This window comes from Chelon labrosus, assembly GCF_963514085.1.
Source record: "Chelon labrosus genome assembly, chromosome: 22".
Taxonomy (NCBI): domain Eukaryota; kingdom Metazoa; phylum Chordata; class Actinopteri; order Mugiliformes; family Mugilidae; genus Chelon; species Chelon labrosus.
In genome coordinates this window covers 2,999,810-3,018,653 of record NC_140355.1, presented here as the reverse complement: position 1 = coordinate 3,018,653, position 18,844 = coordinate 2,999,810, and the positions used below count along the sequence as shown (strand labels likewise).

At 41.7% G+C, this 18,844-nt stretch overlaps 1 protein-coding gene across 2 annotated transcripts in view; it reads right to left on the bottom strand.

Annotated features, from left to right (window-relative positions):
* tcf4 (transcription factor 4) overlaps positions 1-18,844 on the bottom strand; it is a 212,010-nt gene that overhangs the window by 92,708 nt on the left and 100,458 nt on the right. For both annotated transcript variants that reach the window (XM_084572010.1, XM_084572009.1), the window contains exon 6: positions 18,501-18,559. In XM_084572010.1, the coding sequence (XP_084428136.1) occupies positions 18,501-18,559 (59 nt within the window). The remainder of the gene's footprint in view (positions 1-18,500; positions 18,560-18,844) is intronic.

Sequence of the window (18,844 nt, the reverse complement as noted above, 5' to 3'; positions counted from 1 at the left end):
ACAAGTGACAGCGGCTACTTCAGAACAAACACAGGACAAACCGAGGCATTCAAAAAGGCTTTTCAAAGACAGGAGATGTGTCTTAAATGGGTTAGGGTTAGTAGCATAATGGTGCGTTCACACTACAAGCAACGCAAGCTACAATTCAAGGAAGGGGCAGCTTAGAACGGAGGAGTGACGTCAGGTTGTTGCTCCGTATCTGGCTCCCCTTAAAAAAAATGTGCTGTAGCTTGTCACCCTCTCTGCGCTTAGCGTGAACGCACTATTCGGTGCTTAAGGACAGTCGTTGCACGTCTAAACACGCCCAAGCTAAACAGACCACCAAATACAAGGTTTCCTTGGTTAAAGGCGTGGATATGAGTGTAAAGGGTTGTCTGTCTCTCTGTGTTAGCCCTGTGATACACGGGTGATCTGTCCAGTGTTTAGCCCGCCTCTCGCCCACTGAGAGCAGAGACAGTCCCCCCACAACCCTCTAGAGCAGGCGTGCCCACACATGTGTTGGCTTGCGAACTACTTTAACAATGACCAAGTCAAAATGCTGGGAGAACGTGCATAACTCCTGTTCATAGCCCTTCTGTCGTCGATGTAAATTGGAAGGACTTAGCTCGCTAGTATTTTGCAGCAGCTTGTGTGTTTTACGCATGCATGACTGGCCGCCCATCAATCCATCATTGTATTGTACGTTAACCAGGTGTCAAATTTTGCAATTATTTAATTATAAACTTGACGGATTAAAACTACCAGAGAAAAAGTCAGAGGATCACCAAAGCTGCTAGGATTCAACCCCTGGGAATCGGGCATATCTTTACCACGTGTCAGTCCATCCATCAGTCATGAATGTAAGCATTAGATTCTTCACTGCCTTCTTCACAGCCAATCCGTGAGCTGTGTTGGTTTTTGTTTTTTTACATTATGTCAAATGATGTAGAAGGTGTCCATGGACAGAGTCAGCACACATTTGTTCGGTCAATCAGCTTACTCGTCGCGGGTGGCCACACAATGCTGTTGACATTTGGGAGGTGCTTGCGTCTGCTCTTCTGCGACCTGCAATTGCCAATTACTCCCCACTCAGAGTAGATCCACAGAGATTTATGTATATCTTCATAGTGTTTTAATTCCAGCCGTACGCTCCTGTATAAATCGCCAGGTTCCCTCCTCGTCGCTTTGTCTCTTTTGCTTCTGTTTTACTTTCTACTTTACCGTGTTTCCTCTCTGTCATTATCTTTCTCTATGTGTGTGTGTGCCTCTCGCTCCCTCTCTCCCTCTCTCTCACGCTCACACCAACAGAGGTCTGTTTCTCACAGAGCTGACTGGGCTCCGGTACCCAGCTGCTCGCAAAGACGATATTAACTAAGATAGATTACCAGAGAGAGAGAGAGAAAGGGGAGAAAGAGATGCATAGACACGTACCGAAAGACAAACTGTGGTACAGCAAGAGAAAGAGAGACCAGACTAAAATGCAGAACAGGAAAGGGAGGTTAAGCTCAAAGGAAGACGGAGATGGAAAGAGAGAACGCAATCTAAAAATAGAAGATGAGCCAAAGAAGGTAGAGAGACACAGAAGAGCATGACAATCGTGAAAAGTAATTGAGTAAAGTAGCCGTTAAGATCGATGACGACTGACTTGGCTCAATAAAAGTGGCATTTCTTATAAATACAATGCAAATGTTTTCCACCTCCCTCCTCCCTTCCTCACTCAGTCTCCTCCTCGCCCACTCAAGCCTCTGTCCTCGTGTGACTGAAAAAGCAAATGCTCACATGTCATCAATTTTCACCATTGCAACCATGAGAGACACACAGAGAGAGAGAGAGAGAGATATGGAGAGAGAGAGAGAGAGAGAGAGAGAGAGAGAGGCAGGAAGAAGTCATTAATTACCAGGAAGTGCTGGCGAGGCATTGGCGCACCTGTACGCCAGCTTTGCTCCAGCTGACGCGCACACGCACACAAGTACACACACATCCAGACACACATCCAACACACACTCCTCTGGGAGGGAGGCTCCGAGGCTGCTACCAGATAGTTAAACCACAATAAAATAATAAAAGCGGACTGGTACAGTCTGAGCGCTTAAAGCACGCAGCCAGTGACACAACCTGTAAATCAGTCCATCATTTGTTCGATTAAACACCTTAAACAGTGCAAGCATTAGTGTCCATCATGCATATTCCATTTACAGTCATAAAACATATTTATTTATTACATCTATGGTGACGTGGTCTTATTATTTATCCTATCATCTATTCTAATCTACGATACTCCACACTGACCTATTCAAACTGTCAGTAATTCACATTCTTAATTCTGTATACTATACATCGATCAGCCACAACATTAAAACTACTGACAGGAGAAGTAAACAACATGGATCATCAATGTTCTGCTGGGAAACTTTAAGACCTGACATTCATGTGGATGTTACTTAGACATGTAGCACCCACCTAGACCAGACCAGACACCCCCACCCCACCCCCAATGACACTCCTTGATGGCAGCAGCCATCCCCAGCAGGATGCAGCCTGACACAGACACACACACATACACACACAAAAACGTTACAAATGTTATGCCTGATCTAATCTATTTAGAAGCTACTCCCACTGTCAACGATGTACGTGCTGTCCTTATTCACAAATGTAAAATGGACATATACATAAACATTCTGGACATAACACAACTATACATTCTCCAGCCAGCCCTAGTACTGCAACCTCTGCATACGTGCACTTTATTATTATATCTTATAATAATCTTATGTAGTTTATATTATTTTGCGAGTACTTTATTCAGACTACTTTTCAGCACCTTTTTCTACTAGTGTGTTGAGGTAATAATTCCATGCTTCGATGCCAACTACATGATTTAATTGAAATAACAGTCGATGTGGTTTGCCAGCTTTATGGTTTAATGCAGCAAAAATAGCGAGCACAAGAAATAAATTAGCCTCAGAAGAGGCTTTATGCACAATTGAAAACACAGTATCAGTTGTGGCGAATGATGAATCTAGATAAATACCTTTCACATGGAAATGTGAAACACTCATTGATAGTTTTTTTTGGTACGTGAATCCCCAACAAGACTATTATGATAGAAGCTAATTATTCATTCATTCATTCATTTTCTGCAACCACTTGTCCTCTGGAGGGTCTCAGGGGGGCTGGAGCCTATCTATCGCAGGGCTAACACAGAGAGACAGACAACCATTCACACTCACACCTACGGCCAGCATGTCTTTGGACGGTGGGAGGAAGCAGGAGAACCTGGAGAGAACCCACGCAGACACAGGGAGAACATGGCAACTCCACACAGAAAGGCCCAGTCGGCCCATGGATTCAAACCCAGAACCTTCTTGCTGCGAGGCATCCCCGCTAACCACCGCACCACTGTGCCGCCCAAGACGCTAACTGTAAATACAAACTTTTCACACTTGAGAACGAAGACACTTTGACCAGCTCTTTATTTCCTGTTTGCGTCTCCTTGTTTTACGTCTGTTGAGGTGGCAGAAACAAATGCTCATTTGGGTTATTTTAGTGGTAAATTAGAAGCACTCTGTTGTTTAATTTGCGCGTGCTCTGCTGTAGCTGTAACCACACTCAACACCACACCCTGTGTACACTTGTACATCACTGCACCACACTGACAACTTAATCTCTTTGAGTGGGTGTTAGATTTCTGTGTAAATTACACCGAACAGAAGTTGAAATGGACTTTGGTCTCGGCTACAGGATGGCCCCTATGGATTAAAGACTGTATCAGGGGGCCGTATTCATATGGGGCAGTGTTACCTTTACAGTCAGTAATTCAGGAAATGACCACCTCAGACCCTGAAGTGTTTGGGCTTCCCTCGAGGCCTAGATTGGACAATACGTTAACAATATGGCAAAGACAAACAGCATTACCTCGTCCACAAAGAAGAAAAGTTATTGCAAGTTTTAACAGCCAGCTGCATCCAAGTTAGAGCCTGAGCCAATCATGTTGCAGAACCCCCATGACCGCAGAGATTTCCGAAAACACCTCGAGCTATGTGTGTCTTTGTTTGTGTGTGTTTAGAAGGATGCGAGAGCAAGAAAAAAAAAAAAAAAAACCTCCGGGACGGATCACTGCAAACACACACATCTGCACTAGCACTGGCAGCAGGGAGGGATCCACTCGCCAGTGACAAGTTCCTCCATCTTCCTACCGCTTCACACGCTAGCACACACCGGATAGCACACCCTCCGCTCAAACACACCAGTCTCACACACACACACACACACACACACACACACACACACACACAGAAGAAGCAGTTCAAAGCATTTCTCCTTAATTAGCGTTCAACGCTTGGCTTGACAAATAAATAGCGATCATTTAAGAACACTTAGAGAGGAATCAGACAGCACATTACACCTCACAATATCTGGCAGCTTCCTGAACGCAATTAGAAGGACGGGGTGGGGGCTGGAGGGGGGGTAAGAGACAGCGGTGAGGACAAAGTGAGGAAGAAGAGGCATGTAGGAAGGATGCAAGTAAAGTTGGGGACGCGAGTATGTGGCGTTCAAAGGAGATGAAAAGAAAGGAGGAGAGAATAGGAGAGGAGAAGAAGGTGAAAGACATTAGAGAAACAGAAGATAATGGAAAAGAAGGAGAAAGTATTAACTAAAAAATGGAAGTACGGAAGAGTTTGAAGCAGAGACGTTGAGGAAAGGTGAAATAAAGACGGCCTGCACGGGGAGAGGCTAGGACAGCGAGGGAGACAAAGATAAAAAATGAGGGAGGAAGAATGGAAGGTGGGAACCATGGAGGGAGTAAGGGGAGGAGACAGGAAGTGAATAAATGATAGATGGAGAGACAGATTTATATTTAGAGATGAAAAGAGAGATGAAAAGAAAATGAGAAATAGGCTTCCCTGCGGTGCCATCTTGAACTGATCACTCCCATCATGCCTCGGTCCCAGCTGCCTTCACTTTGTAGTTGTGGAGACATTCTAAGTCATTAGAACCAGGAGCAAACACAGACATGAGCGTGGAAACGAAAGGCTCAGGGAACGTACTGTATGTCCTCTTTTTCTGCCTCTGTTCTAACTGTACCTGTTAGGATGTAGAGGGAAGACGACAAGAAGGTAAAGCAGGCTCACCTGCAGTTTCTGAATCAGGCACAGTGCGACCGACTGCACTGATAGGCACTGGGAAAGCCTCAGAGTTTACTTTTATCATATCAATAAGTTCTTTCCACAGTTGGACTGTTATTTCAAAAACTAATCTTCTAATACTCATCTTAAAAACGAGCGCTACGTGGTGGCTATGCTAAGGACTTGAAAAATGGTGTAGTGGTGTGTGGTAAGAGACATACTGCGCAGTTTGGTATAGCTTTGTATCTATAGCTCCTTAAAAGACTGATATGATGAGATATTAAGCACCAATAATCAGACTGGTGCGTAACATATCAGTTATCATGACGTGCTATTTAGCACCAAGCTGATTATCAAAGCTCTCAGCTTCAGAGCTTTTCCCAGTCTTAATTATGACTTCAGTTTCGACGTGAAGTTATTTAAAGGAGTAAAAATTGATTTATGTGAAATAAGTAAAGTCGTCCTTTATGTTCTTTTTGCTCCGCCCTTCAGCAAAAGTAGGATTTCAGGACGCTTGAATGACTTAGACAGCTGCTGAGTTGGAAATGCACACAGTTCTTGTACATCCATGTTGTCCTTGCTTTTAGCGAGCTTACATATACCTAAATCGTGTTATACCATTCATAAATATATTCTTTGATAATCTCAATAATACTGAGATGTTCAAAAGAACAGGTTTTCACTGACTGACATTTATATTTATATTTGACAGGGGTTGGCAGTAAAATATCGTTCCCTTTGCTTCCATTGCTTTGCTTAGATTATACGGCTTCATTCAGTCATTCATCTTCTGTAACTGCTTGTTCCCGTTAAGGGTCACGGGGTCTGCTGGAGCCTATCCCAGCTTTCTTTAAATAAAATATGCATGGGAATATAGAACTAAACATGCACATCTGCACAAACCTGCAAATGTAACAAATGTATTTATCATCTGCTGTCTTTATTCAAGCAATAGAAACAGTCAGGGGAAGAAAGCAGGGGGGTGACATCCAGCAAAGACCCAGTCAGCTTGGATTCGAATCGGGAGCTGGTAACACCCATCCCTCTCTGCTATCAAGTTGCCCAACCTTCTGTAATCTTATCAAATGTAAACTGCCATAAACTGGCTGCAGCCTCATATAATACAATCTATTGATGGATATAGCCCCTTGAAACGGGGTCGTCAGTTGATGTGATGGGGGAATATGCCTTAAAAAAATAAATAAAAATAACAGCACCGGTGTGGTTGGAGTTCCAGGAAGATAAGAACGTGTTAAGCCTTTTTGGTGTTGTGCTTTCTTTTAACTTTTAAATCCATGCATACATTCCTTTGAAATATCCAAGGCCTGGGTTGCATTTCTTTCTCATTTAAAGGAAGTTCAAGGCCTGTGGGATTCAGGAAGTTCTTCCTTCATCTGTCACAGATAAGAATCCAAAAGGAGTCCTGCAGAACTGAACGCTGATGAAGGGAGCACACGTGAAAAATAGCAGCAAGCTTCCTCGCATCTCGTGTGGATCAAGACTAGATTGCCTGTCTGTGTGTGTGTGTGTGTGTGTGTGTGTGTATGTGAGAATTAGCACATCATTTGTTAGTGTATGTATGTCAGTGTGTGTGTGTGTACTAAAGTTCTGGCAGTATTTTGCACGCATGTGTGTGTGCGTGTGTCAGCTCTGTAGTGTAGCTGTGACAGCTCAGTTCTGTTCTGTGTCTGTTACCAGCTGTTGTACCTCAAGTGCAATTTCTGTGCGTGCGTGCGTCTAGGTGTGTGTATATGTGTGTGACAGCACATTGTTTGATGTTAGACACATCAGAGGGGGGAGAGGGTTAACATTACTGACATAGATGGAGAGTAGTCTCCTGCTTTGACTCCGCGATGCCTGACGAAAACTTGTTCAATACACAAGTCGACTGCCGCATGACTAAATCAGACAATATGATCACAACCAAGTACACCCACCAAAATAATAAGCAGGCATTGGGTTGCCTCCCAATGTTCTGTTTTAAAATACACAGCGGCAGTGATTGAATAAGTCACTAAGGGAGACCTGGAAGCCAGCCGGAACCTCTCCTGCCCACAAAGCATTTTTGGGGGAAAGTTGATTTGTTCTGTTCGGGGCTGACTATGCTCTGATCTGCTGGGCCAGTCAAATAATTTATTCAGGCTTTATGCAGAGATGGACAGAGCAGTAACAGTGATGTAAACATAAACGTCACCTACAACTAAATGCCTCTGATTGGTTGTAGGACTATCCAATTACAAGCAGAAGCATATATTTTTTTTCTCTGTGTAAACGCCCCGTAATGGAATCCAAATGGAGTGTTACCAGACTCATATTCAGATAAGGATCAAGTCTGGCTACTCCAGGCAAACCTGGAAGTACCATCATGTGGAAATACAGTCTTGCCATCAGAACTTTTTCAGAATCTCACCATAATTGATTTTGTCTGCAAACTGCACCTGGGCAGACGGGCAACACGACTTGCTGTGAAAAAGAATAAGAAAAAAAAATCATAACTGCTGTCCAGTTCCAATGGTTGTGTAACTATGGTGTTGGATATGCAGCAGAAACCTTTCTAATGTTTAACTATTGCTAACAGAATCCAAACATGTCACTGCCTTCTTATAGATTTTACTGACCTTATACCGTAATACATCTATAAGAGAGAAGTGACATGTTTAAATTCTATTAGCAGTAGTTTAACATTAGAAATGTGTCTGCAGCCACATTACCAGTCCTGTTGATGATGTACTTGGGCACAGAGCTATTTTAAACAAAAGACAATGCTAACATGATCGGAGTGATAATGCTAATATGCTATTTATTAGCAGGTATAATGTTTACAAAGTTTACCAGACAAGATAGCATGCAAACACAGCCTACTTTGCACCGAACAAAGGGAAAACTAGTGGGAACAGCAGCAGAACAAGTAGCAGCACACAGGAATGTGAATACCTTTACTGTACAGGTGATTAGTCGTCAATTATTGGTATTAGTACTGTTATTAGCCCAACTTTAGTTTTTACTGCAATCTAGCCACCAAGCTATTTTTTTTCTAAAAACACAGATATCTGATTCTGAGCATGCATCAGCTCTCAAACAAACAATAAACACATGAGTAATGTCGAGGACACGTGCTGGATGACGTCCGTAGAATCCATTCATGTCAGCGTGGCACTGTAAAGGAAATCACAGGCAAACCGAACGTCGCACGAGACTGGAACACCGGTTTGTCTTCAGCCAGCACTTTTGCGAATGGGTTTAACTGTTTAGCCAGCACTGAAACGAAATTAAACATCTCAGTTCGGTTTGATTAAAAACAGTTGATGATTGTCTTCAACGGCAACAGCAGGAACACAGCCGCTGCATCCCGTCATACCCACTCTGGGTGGTCCTGACACTCAGAACGCCCATGTAATGGATCGCACACGCATACGCGGAAAACTTTCAGCAGTCGTAGCTGACTGTCGGGGCTCACGGAGAGTGCACGGCGGCCCGACACCGCGTGTGTGTACGTATATGTTTGCGAGATCGATAGTAAAAATTCAATAATGTGTCGATCTGTGTGGCCGGCAGATGAGACTAAATGACAGCTGAGAGTCTCCAGAGGGGGGGGGGGGGGGGGGGAAGCAGCTGGATCCCTCTGTGTGAGTGTGTCGTGTGTGTGTGTATGAGTGTGTGTGTGTTCAGACCTGGAGAGCAGCTGTAAGTGGAACATAGCATAGATAGATAGACGGATAGACATATAGATAGATAGATTGATAGATAGATAGATAGATAGATAGATAGATGTTGTCTGTTGCTATGGTGACAAAGAGGAGGATGCAACAAGGCTGTCTGTCTGTCTCTGATTTGGAATCACCCAATCAGTATTCACTATCACTATTAGCATGTTGTTTGAATTGAATTACAGGTGCACATTATAAACTGTCTATTAAACAGCACAAACAGTGTTTTTCTTCCAGAATGTCGTGACACTAAAAGATTAGGCCAATCAGGACCAACTACGGCCCGCACATGTTTATTAATATTTCCCTGCATGTAACAGTCTTTGACTCGCCCTTGTTTTTTTTCTTCGTGGACCAGCTGTTGGGGGCTTGTACTTCCTGCTGCTACGCCATTGGTCCGAAAGCAGCCAATGGCGAGGGACTCGGAGGACAGACTGAATGAAGTGATGGTGAACACACACATACACCCTCGGCAACCGCATTCCACTGTAGGGCCCACGCACAGGAACTGTCGGCCTTCCAGAGGGAACGAACGCACACACACGCACGCATTCCACATATCTGCAGGAGTATTAGATCTTGAAAACAGACAGCAAATGTGAAACAGAGTCTCAGAAAGAGGGATGAATGCGGAAACGTTACAGAAATGACGCTTTAAATGGCCTATAATTTATTCTACACTTTTGGTGTGAAGCAACACCTTAAAGGCTCTCGCATTAGTCATGTTAAACCGCTCTTTCTTTACTTGTCACAGTGCAGCTCTGCTCTGAGAACACAACTTTGGCAGCTTTATTATTTTCTAGTTGCATCAGATCCTCCAAAATAACCGCGGACCATGCTAAATGTGTCACTTAATCTCCAAAAGCAAGGCTCAAAGCTTCAGTGTGTACAAGTCCTCTTTGTTCTCTTTGGTCACATTTTTTGTGAATGAAACTCGCCCACAAGCGAGCAGAGCAGAACCAGTGGCCTTACACAGCAATTTAAGAGACACAGATCATGGAAGTGATGAGATGCTGCCTCGTGATCACGCTGAAGCTAGTGAATCGCATTAAGAGAGCTCTGTTAAGCCAAAACAATCATCTGAGCAAGCCTCACAGAAAAACTAATAGAAGATGCATGAGTTCCCATGAGGTCCGTGGAAACAAAAAATGGAACTGGGAACAGTAAATTTCATAGGTACACATTTCATTTGTCTGACTCAGGCTGCTGGAGCCCGAATAACTCAAGATTTGCGAAGCGAAGCAGCAAACCAGTGCATGCAGTCTTCACACAACCTCAAGTCGCCTCTACTGGATGATCAAACACTACCATGTAAACATTCAGACACTTTAAAACTAAAGAGGAAATACTGGAAAGCAGAGCCTCAAACGTGGTTCCATACCTCAAAGATAGTAGGGCTGGGTGTTAAAAAATACATTTTTCGATTCAAGTCAATCGATTTATAAAATCCTTGGATCAGTTTTTTTTTTTAAATACACACCATACTCTGCATCCTCTCATCAACGAAATTAGATCCAAACCGTGACAGAAGCTACAACCCTGAAAGCTTGTCATGAGTTGTCATGATGTGCCATCCAAAGGTGGAATATTAGAGAAATATGACAAATATCTGGAAGCAATGACAACATTAACTTTGTGAATCTAAGTAAAAATGTTTTGAAACTGAAAGATCTCAAAATGAAGTGATAATTAATCAAATCAATTCAGGAAATCAGCAGCCGAGCCCTCTGTCATTTATAATACAGTGATTTGAGTACAGTTTCATGTTTTTTGAGTTGTTCCTGATGGCTGCTGCCGTCAAGGAGTGTCATCGCTATGGGGTGGGGGTTCCTGGTCTGGTCTAGGTGGGTGCTACACATCCACATGAATGCCAGGTCCAAAAGTTTCCCAGCAGAACATTGTATTATCACAAGATAGCCAATGTTATTCACTTCACCTGTCAGTGGTTTTAATATTAAGGCTGATCGGTGCATATAGGACCGAAAGCAGGGACAAAAAGAGAGTGACAGGGGGCAAATGAGAAGACGGACAGAGATGTGCAGAGACCACAGGGCTAAGTTGTGTTCAGTAATAATGAGACTCCCACTCTGCAGTCTCTTGACCCATCAGATTAGCGTGGAGGTCAGAGGTCAGCTTGTTTGAAGAGCCCTTGGAGTGTTTAAAAGATCAGATTACTGAGGATTGTGGAGGACTGCATTAAGAAGATGACAACAAGATGACTGCTGTTTCTGTAGGTGATTGGAAACTAATTCAGAATTGTCAGATTTTTAATATTATTAATCTCTCATGCATGTATGCATGAGAGTGTGTGTGTTTGAGGGAATAAATGTACGGCTAAGGAGCGCTCTGCATGTCTATGTATGTATGTGCTTTAATATAAGTGCATGTGTGTGCACCTGGTTTAATAGGTAAATGCAGCTTCTAAATGCTTTTTGAAACCTTGCAGAGCTTCAAAACTGAGCCTTCAGCACTTTTCACTGACTGATGTGAGATGTGTGCATTTGTGTGTGTGAAGGGTTAAAAGCTTGATTTTTTTTTTTCTGCATTCCACCAAGACCTCACATTCAAACTGCTGCTGCCTCAGCTCTAGCTGCTGGCCCAGGACTAACCTACTGATATGCGAGGCGATAACTGAATGACAGGCATGCTTTGGTGTGGGTGTGTGTGTGTGTGTGTGTGTGTGTGTGTGTGTAAGCATCCGACGGAGTTGCTTTGGCTCGAATGAACGACAGGGTGAAGGAGGAGGGAAAACCTGAAAGGGGGAGATGGTCACTGAAAAAACAGCAGGATAAGAAACATATAAAATGTGAGAGAATGGATGAAACAATAAAAGATGTAGAGAGGTGGCTACCTTCCGTGAATTTTGATAAACCCCCATAAGTCTACGAGGCCATCAATAATACAAAGGTCAATCATAGCATCAAGACGCCACAACTCTCTGTAAAGTTCCAAGATATGGGAATCACAGCCAAACTCTGAATCCTGATAAATAATGGAATGTGATCAGAACCTGCTGTAAACGGAACTTGAGACAATATTGTTTCGTCAACCGTTATTACAAATGTCTTTGGAACTGGAGGTTTCTTGAACATGAATTCAAATGACGAGAAATACAACAGCTGTCACATGCTACGACGTTGCGGTGAACTATCGATAATTAACAGCCTGATTTCACCTTAACAGACAAAAGACGCCTTCCACCAGGGTCTTTGGAGGTTGTTCATGCCACCTTCTGCCAACAGATCTTTTTCAGGGTGTTCGGAAGTTCTAAGGGGAGCAGAGCTCACTGTTGAGGGGTTGTACCTTGGCAGGAGGCCATGTTTCCCAACCCCCTGGCACCCATTCACAGCTTGCAGAAAGTTTCTATGACCCTGTCAATTTCCCAGTTCACTCTTGTTCAGTCTCTTCAGTGGATGCTTGTATCAAACAAACAACAAAAAATGATTGAAGACTGAGTTGAAGAAGAGCATTGGACTACGCTTCCCCAAATGGGCTGTCCACCTGTCTGTTTTTCTACACAAGGACTTGTGAGGTCTTACATTGTAATTGAAAACCGACAGCTTTACCCTAAAACTTGAAACGCAGTGCAAACTATCATCACAGCATTATATCTGAGTTCGTATGGAGTCCTTCCATTGGGAACTGATTATGCCCCATCATTGGATGGGCCAATCAAATCATCTGGGCTGGCTTTATGTGGTGATGGACAAAAGAGTAGGAGAAGCCAAGTGGTCATACACTGTAAGTCATCCAAGTGCCATGGAGTTCAATTTGTTTACAACAAATGGCTCTTGGATTGGTTGTTGGACTGAGATTATTTGAAACATCAGCGAAACAAACTGTCACATCGAGAGAACTTGAAATCTATTCTAAAAAAATAATAAAATAAAATCAGAACAGATCAGTATCACATTTATATTTTACAACCAAGACATTTTTTATTTATTTTTTTTTTTTTTGCATCAAGCAGCCCATGACAAATAAGATGTGTCTAATTAAGAATGCTTGCTTTGTTATCATAATTTACCCCAAACATCTTTGCGTATTTGTCTGTGCATGAAGCACTAATACATCTCACAGAAATTCTGAACTTTTCTTGAGAATTAGGAGTTGAAATTCGGTGCAAACGTTTATGGTCCCCACAGGATAAACCCTAATGGCTGACACTGGATGTACTGTACGCCAGCATCTGGTTAAAAGGGTAATATTTCCATTTTCTGATTTGGTTTACTGCTAAAATTCTTTCTTCCTCACCTATGAATCAAACCCACAATTCATTTTTATTTTAGAAAATCAAACACGGATGTACAGGGTCATGGATTAAGGCAAGATAATCCATTCTCCCAAACAGAAATTGGCTTACATGAACATAATGTCAAACTAAATAATGAAGTAAAAATGAAACGGCAGACCAGTCTTATCATCAAGTGCTTTTGAACTCAGCTGGAGGAAATTTGCTGCAATGGGCTTGTTAGTGAATGAACAAACAAAATTATAAAGTTTACATTTATGACTTCCATAAAAACTGGAGCCAACACCAGAAACTAAATTACAGCAAATCTCTGATGGTTGAAATCTATTTGGTTTGGTCAGAGATTGGTGAAATAAACTGGGGTCACTGGAAACCTTCCTGCTGTTATACAGTGTGAGCTCATCCTCCCCTCTAAGTGTTCTCTCTCTCTCTCTCGCTCTCTCTCTCTCTCGCTCTCTCTCTCTCTCTTTCACTAACAGCTGAGGATGAAGCCAGAGGATTTTGGACTTCAGCCCAGCATGTAAATTTATCTGCCATTTCCAAACAATTTCCATCAGGAGCCATTCAGACTGTGTAGCAGGATAATTTGACAGCAACCCAGTAGGAAAATGGCCAGTGAGGCAGTAATGTTTGATTTATTTCGTATTTTTGTCCTCTATGGTTTGCTGTAGCCGCGTACAAAGGCCACAGCTGGATATAAGAGGTGGTTATAAATAAAAGTTTGGCGAGTCTGTGATAAATGGAAAGGATGGATGGATGGATGAATCAAAGAGTGATCAAGTTAACAAACTGACTGTTGGGTGAACAAATGAATAGTAACCGGATGAATGAGTAATCAGACATATAAATGGATGGTTTTAACAAAAATGATCAGAGCAACATGTGGACAACTACAAAAAAAAAAATGAAAGCAACTACTGTATGAATGAATAAATGAATTAGTGTTCAGTTTGAGGGATGAAAAGAAGGCAGGCTGATTGTTTTTAAACCTTACAATGGTGAATAAATGAATGACCAGATGTAAAAGTGAACAAATGAGTGAACTAATGAGGGAGCCGATGGATTAACAGAGGCATGAGCGTGAACTATGTAAATGTGACTATGTAGATGCGAAACGAATAGATCAGTGAGTGAGGCAATCAGCGAATACATGCATGGACCAGTGGATGGATGACTTAATGATGAATTAACATAGACCCTTATATATGCCCAAGAAGTTATGTGTGAATTTATAAACGAAGATATTTAAGCACATCAAACTGATAAATGAACCATCTAAACCGAGCTGTCTAAATTATACATGAATGTTTGTGAGCATGAGTGAATGGATGACGAGGTGAACCAATGGAATTATGGTTAAACAAGTCAAAATAATAAAAAAATATACTACCAACTACCTAAAGGATATATGGGTTAATGAATGAATGAATGATCACATGGATAAATAAAGGGATGAACGCAGTAAATTATTAATTAACTATGTCTAATGAATGTAAACACAGATAACTTAAAGGGGAACTACTGTTTTTTACAACCAGGACCTTATTTCTGGCATAAAATCCGATCGTTTACTCACCTATATAACTTCTGTGTCATTTGTAGTCAATCGTGAGTGACTGGGGCACCGAAACACAGCCTTTAAATAACGCATTATCTGCCGCGAATCCCGTTCATTTCACCAATATTTTGTTATCGTACGCTAGTGCTATTCCCCGTTGAGTCTGGAGTTACCTGTTATCATCATCTGGGGTCTGTAGATTGACCTACAGACCCCAGATGATGTCTTCTGACCTGGATGATGTCATCTCTGACCCGCGACGGTCGGCTTGTTTACCTGTAATTTGCTACTGCTATTTTTTTGCAAAATGTCTGAATATTTTCAATCTACAGACCCCGGATGATGATAACAGGTAACTCTGGACTCAACGGGGAATAGCACTAGCGTACAATGACAAAATATTGGTGAAATGAACAAGTTTTGCTTTAGAGGCTGCGTTTCGGTGCCCCAGTCACTCCCATCAAATATCACATATCTCCCGATTGACTACAAATGACACCAAAGTTATATGGGTGAGTAAACGATTGTATTTTATGCCAGAAATAAGGTCCAGGTTTTAAAAAACGGTAGTTCCCCTTTAAGGTATAACAAAAATGGCGAGTGGCTGACAGCACACATTATTAAATTAAATATCTGATCAAACTCAGGAAACAGACAGAGAATAACTTGAATGCGTGAACACATGATTAGGTCAATCATTTGTATCTTGTGTATGAATTAATACATTAACAAATGGCTACGATAACAAGAATAAATGAAGGTTTGTAATAGAAAAAAATCTATTTAAAACAATTCAAGACTAATTTGGATTTCACAGCTGACCAGCTGATAACAAATTATTGAAAGCAAACAGGTGAATGAGTGCATGAACTACCTGAAGAAATTAATGCTCAGAGGACAATTCAAACATACTCCATCCACCAGCCATATTCAACCACATTCAATTCCACTTGCAGAAAGACATCTGCATGAAAACTATCCCACTTCAACGACACGTTTGGCACGAAGGAGGTATGATTTGCATCTTGTTTTATGCATGTGCGTGCGCGCGTCTTTGTTCGCGAGGTTGTCATGGCCAAATGCTGTCCTCATGACAGAAAGGCAAGTATCAAAAGGCATGAAGGCCTTTCTGAAGTCTGAAAACTAGCACGAGACCTTCAAATGCCACACTGAGATTTTTTTGCTTTCTTTTTTGCTTTTCCTTTACTAACGTTCACTCTGCTTTCAGTATCATTCACATTCAACCCGAACAGTTGCCCAGTTGCCCCGGGCAACCAGTTTTGGACTGACGTCAATGACTTAGTTTGGTTTGATCGGCCCTGTTGGCAGCCGCCTCTCCTGTTATTAGACAGATTTTCTGTATCCCCCAAACCAAGGTGTGGATAATATGGGTATTCCATTTATATTTACACCAAAAATCCGAAAACTACAAATATATATATATATAATTTCTATTTCCTTTCAAATCTATAGACAGAGAGTATGGGTGTACATTATATTTGTGCAGTGTGCGCTAAACCACCCATAGAAATCCCAGATGTCTATAACAAATTTCCAATGTCAGATAGCGGTTGTGCCGTATCAACCAGTCTCTGTAATATTCCAAGCACAACACGATCGCCGCACAATTTGAATACCGAACAGTCTTTGTTTCACTCCACCTGTCAGTGTGGCCGTTCACACACTTCAGAGTTAGAAGTGATTTGGCGAGCACGCGTAAAGAACTACTTCTGAGAAACAAAAACCCATCTCTCGTGCTCTTGACCCAAGCCTTAAAGTCAAATGGTTACATGGCTGACTGATAATAAGTCATTCCAGTTTACCGTGTTCCCATTCGCCAATATCAAAAAGAAGTTGTGCACTTGTTAAATTAGGTGAAAGAAGGCACAAAATTCAGACTCCCAGGTGTCTCAGATGCTGCATTGCTTGTGTTCCCCAATGCTACTACGAGACACATAACACTCAAACAAGCAATAAACAAGTTTGTCTTCGTCTAAAATTCATCTTTAAGAGCACAGCCATCATCAGTCTAAGTTGAAGTGATCCTGACCACACTTACATTAGGCTTACATTTGGGAGTTAGCATGCTAACATTTGCAAGCTAGCACAGAAGGCACAGCTGAGGCTAATGGGGATGTTTTTTTGTTTTCATTTTGTAGTTAATGAATTTCATCATAAATGAAAAGTCAGATACTGTCATTCACCGTTGTCCAATGGCTTACTGAGATACTCGATTGAATTGACCCATCATATGGGTTCCTCCTCTGGGAATGTTTGTATAAAGGTTGGCATGATGTTAGATGCAGAGAAATATTTTACAGTTTAAGTTGCTGGGGGAGCTAAAATGTAGGGGATCATCAGAAACAACCCTGGAGGATTTATGGCTCCTATGGCCCTCCATTCATTACTGCAGGCCGTAGAGGCAAGGGTAAAGATGAATGAAGCCCATGTCTTCTATATCTCCAAAGCCTATTACAAATGTTAGTTTCTAAATGTTAACACCAACACTATCATATCTGATGAGTTCCACAGCAACTTCAAAAACCAGAAGCTAAATAACGTGATCTAATTTCCCACAGTGATCCATCAGCTTTCATTGCATCTGAAACTTCAACGCCTTCAAAAGAAAATCCAGCATATCTCGTGTATTCAGAAAAATCTGTTACACGTTTTAGCACTGCTTTGGCTTTTTATTAACTAAATGCACTTCTTTGATAAGCTTTAATTGATAGATGTTTCAGATGAAAAGAAAAATAAATCCGTAACACCAGACTCAACACATCCAACAGCCTGCCCTGGAATGGATCATATGTGATTTTCTTCTTCTTTTTTTTTTTTCTCCCCCATCAAAATAGAGCGAGCACATCAAGCCTCTGTCTCTGTTTCCACGGGAAGAATCAAACCCCAACATCTGTATATCTTCTTAATTATCAACGTGCATCTTCTCATGGATGCATATGGTCCGTAAGATTATAGAGCAGATTCTAAACCGGAGCTACCACCAAAGTCCTCACAACACCTGCCACTACGGTCGCCGTTGCATTTTTCTTTGAAAAACAATAATCCTCAAAGTTAAGATGAATAATCATTTGCTTTCTGACACCGGGAATATGTGAAGAAGTAAGGCATCGCAATGGAAAGCATAAAAACATGTAACAGCTGTTGTTTATAATAGACCGAAGATTGACAAATAGCAAGATGAGAGTGGTCTATGAGAACTTTAAATGGTGGTGGATAAATACAGCATATGCACGCATTTAAAGAACCTGGAAAGTTAGAGGAGCTTAACTTTTCTGGGGATGAGCGCAGGTGTATTTCATAAACCTGGACCGAATGTGAAACAATAAACAAAAAAAAAGCTACAGAAAATCAACAAACACAAAATGATCCCTCAAAAATCCTAATGCTTTTAGGTACGTTAGCATTTGAAGCTGGCAGTTTACTTTATACCAATAACGAAATGAACAGAAAGACAAAATTAGCTGAAATACAGGCAGTGATTCCATAACTGTAAAGGGTCAGCACGTAGGATCTGGGGGCATCTATCAGCAGAAATGAAATAATTATGTTTTATTAATATATAATCACCTGCCACTGCAACTATTGTCTTTTTGTTAGCTTAGCATTATCACATCAGTCCTACATAGGGCACCGGTTCTCTGCTGCTGTATCTGCAACATTGCACCATCATCTGTCTACAAGATCTGTCCCAGAACAGAAAAACAAAGCAATGGCTCTGGAGAGGGCCTTACCTGCCATCATAAATTAGAATACAAAAAGACAACAAGAAAGGAAACCAAGAAAGAAAAAGTTGTAAAGCTGAGTGACATAAACAGTCTGCTTTAACAAAACAAGAAATTTGCAGTAAGGCTGACCTGATGGCAGTGTGGGTTGGATTCTCTGCCGTACGAGTACGAACTCCTCTCTGTTTTACCTGCGGAGGAAGAAGCAGAAGGCGGTTAGACACTAGAATCATCTTAACATCACAAATTAAACTACAATTAAAGAGCTCATTCACTACTTCATCTGTGAACCTGGCAGATCTACAAACCAAGCTATAGTTAGGAGAACTTTAATACACTGCACAGGCTCCATGGACCATTCAAATGGTTACACATTCATTACTACTCAGAATGATAGAAAATAATTAATAATGCACGTTTATGTTTTCATTTGTCAACCCATCCACCAATCACATTTTTTAACATTCATTTTTCAG